The sequence below is a fragment of the Nestor notabilis genome, unplaced genomic scaffold (genome assembly GCF_000696875.1).
Source record: "Nestor notabilis isolate BGI_N333 unplaced genomic scaffold, ASM69687v1 scaffold21370, whole genome shotgun sequence".
Classification (NCBI taxonomy): Eukaryota; Metazoa; Chordata; class Aves; order Psittaciformes; family Psittacidae; genus Nestor; species Nestor notabilis.
In genome coordinates, this window is record NW_009911823.1 from 2760 (window position 1) to 5109 (window position 2350).

The following is a 2350-nucleotide window of genomic DNA, read 5'->3' on the forward strand; positions in this document are numbered from 1 at the left end:
CTCCTGCCTGCCTGGATTTGCCTCCGGTAAACTCAGTGTTGGGGCTGGCCCAGCCAGGGCAGGAGAGGTCTTGTGGCCTCTTCCAAGCCATGTGTGCGTGGAGCCTAGCCCCGCTTGCTGCCCTGATGCCCCAGGGATGGGCATGCAAGGTGGGTGCTCACAAGTCCCAGCTTGCAGGGAGAGGTGCTGCCAGGTGCTCCCTGCTTCCAGGGGTGTCCAGGCTATGTTTTGGGGGGCAGAAGAGCCTCACTGGGAGAAGGCAAAGCAGCACCTACCCATCGGGCAGAGCTGGAGGGGCAGTGTGAGGGGCCAAGGCAGGGAGCAGCTCAGACAGGGGCCAGCAATGCGCTTTATTGAGGACCTCAGAAGCCACCCAAACCACCGTCCGCTTGCCCCACTCCCTGGCCAGCACAGAGGAACTGGTAGGTGCACTGCGGGGGGTACTGGGCGCTCCCGGAGCTATTGCACCAATGGAGCAGTCAAAGACAAACAGGGACTTTAGGGAGGGAGGAGGCTGGATCCTGCCCAGCGCGGGGGGGGCCAGCAGCCTGCCCTGCTGAGCCCCTCTGTGAAGGTGAGGGGGCATCTCACTGCAAGGCCAGCCATGGGACTGCATAGCTGGTGACTGGCAGGGGCTGTCCCCACACTGCGTGTCCCCAAAGTGGCTGCTTGGGCTAAGGCCGATAGAGCTTGCAGGGAGATTTCAGAGAGCTCTTGGAGTTGCCATCACCTTGCACAGGGGCTCCCCTCAGCCTGATGCTCAGCGAGGTGACCCGCTCCCAGAGGGCTGGGCAAGCTGGGAAGCAAGAACAAGCTGGTTAGATGCCCACGGGTAGCTGCAGGGGTTAGCTTTGCTATCTCAGAAGATACAGGTGCAGCCCACGGCGATGGTCTCCATGACCATCTGGTACTTCTTGTGACACTTCTTCTTCCCAGAGGGCTTTTGCCCTGCTTCCCCGGGCACCTGGCAGAGCAGCCTGCGTACGGGCAGCCGGCTGTAGATGGGAATGCTGGCCATGGTGCGGTCCTCCTGCATCGTGAAGGGGTTGATGCAGCCAGTGCAGAGGCATCGGGCCTCAGGGATGTCTGCTGGGATCCGCGTTGCATCGTGGTTTATGCTGAAGGAGATGGAAGGCAAGACATGGTTGGAAAGATGATGAGATGGGTTATAGTAGGTGGCTTGGGATGGGCAGGGCGATGCCTCTGCAGGGTGATGTGGGGTGCTGCATTGCATCGCACCCCCAGCAGCAACCGCAGCTCTGTGATGGAGCTGTGGCTGCCATGGTGCTTGCTGCTATGTCCCCAAGGTACCTGCCCCAAGCTTACCTGTATGCCCAGGGGGACAGGCTCCTCCGGTTGGACCTCCAGAGCCTCAAGTTGACCTGGCACGTGGTGTCGCCTGGCTCGGAGCTGTTCCTCAGCTGGTGCACCATGTCCTGGATGCTGTGCTCATAGTCTGCCATGGTGGTATAGGGGTCGTCCAGGGCCCAGGCAAGGGCAGGGGTGGCCGTGGGGGGCCGCGCCAGGCCCCTTCTCCTGCCCTTGGCTGCCTTGCTTTGGTCCTTTGCTTCAGGAACCAGGACCATGGCAAAGGTGAAGATGCAGAGGAGAAGCTGAGGAGGAATGAGGGTGGTGGTTCATGGCTCCCCTTGAAGGGAAGCTTTCCCACAGGTCATGGAATGACAGCATGACCACATGACTTTGGGCTGGCACGTGCAGCCCCCAAAGAGCAATGCCAGTCTGCAGGTGAGACCCATGTAAGCACATGAGGGCAGTTTGCAGGAATGGTGGGCACACGCTTGTGGTGAGCCCCCAGCCCAAGCCCCAGCTGATGCATGTGGCTGCAAAGCCCCTTGCCCTGGTTGCAGCTGGCAGCTTGCATTGCCCAAAGTGCCCCTGCCTGTGCTGCTGGAGATGTGCCTGGTCCCTTCCCTGCCCTCAGCTCAGGCTGTACCTGGGCATCCCAGGTTTAAAAGGAGCTTTAGAGGTGACAGTCAAGAATGGGATCTTTATCCAAACCCTCCTCTCCCTCCCTCTGAACTGTGGGGATGATGAGAGAGAAAAGAAAGATGCTTTTTCCTTCCCTTCTCCCTCCAGCCTCCCAGGGCCAAGCTCCCCTGTGCTGACACCCGGCAGGCTGCCCAGTGGCGAACAAAGTGGCTTTCTGTAGTCCTGCTCCCTGCTATTTGTGTCCCTGCAGCCGTCAGCTCCGCACCCTGCCCGACGTCCCGCAGCCCTTCCCAGAGGTGTGTGGTCCCAGGGCAGGGACCGCTCGGCCGGGGCTGTTTTCCCCCTCCCGTGCTGTCAGGTCACACTATTGCCTCTCTGCTCTCCGAGCCTGTTGCGTCCT

The 2350-nt window shown here is 60.9% G+C and overlaps 1 protein-coding gene across 1 annotated transcript; it reads right to left on the bottom strand.

Moving 5' to 3' along the window:
• Nucleotides 1–859: 859 nt before the first annotated feature.
• On the bottom strand, nucleotides 860–1613 carry IL17B (interleukin 17B; the record flags this gene model as incomplete). The annotated part of the gene is made up of 2 exons (XM_010016601.1): nucleotides 860–1118; nucleotides 1327–1613. Coding segments are annotated over 2 exons (546 nt in total), but the record flags the coding sequence as incomplete, so codon positions are not given.
• Between the last annotated feature and the right edge of the window lie 737 nt (nucleotides 1614–2350).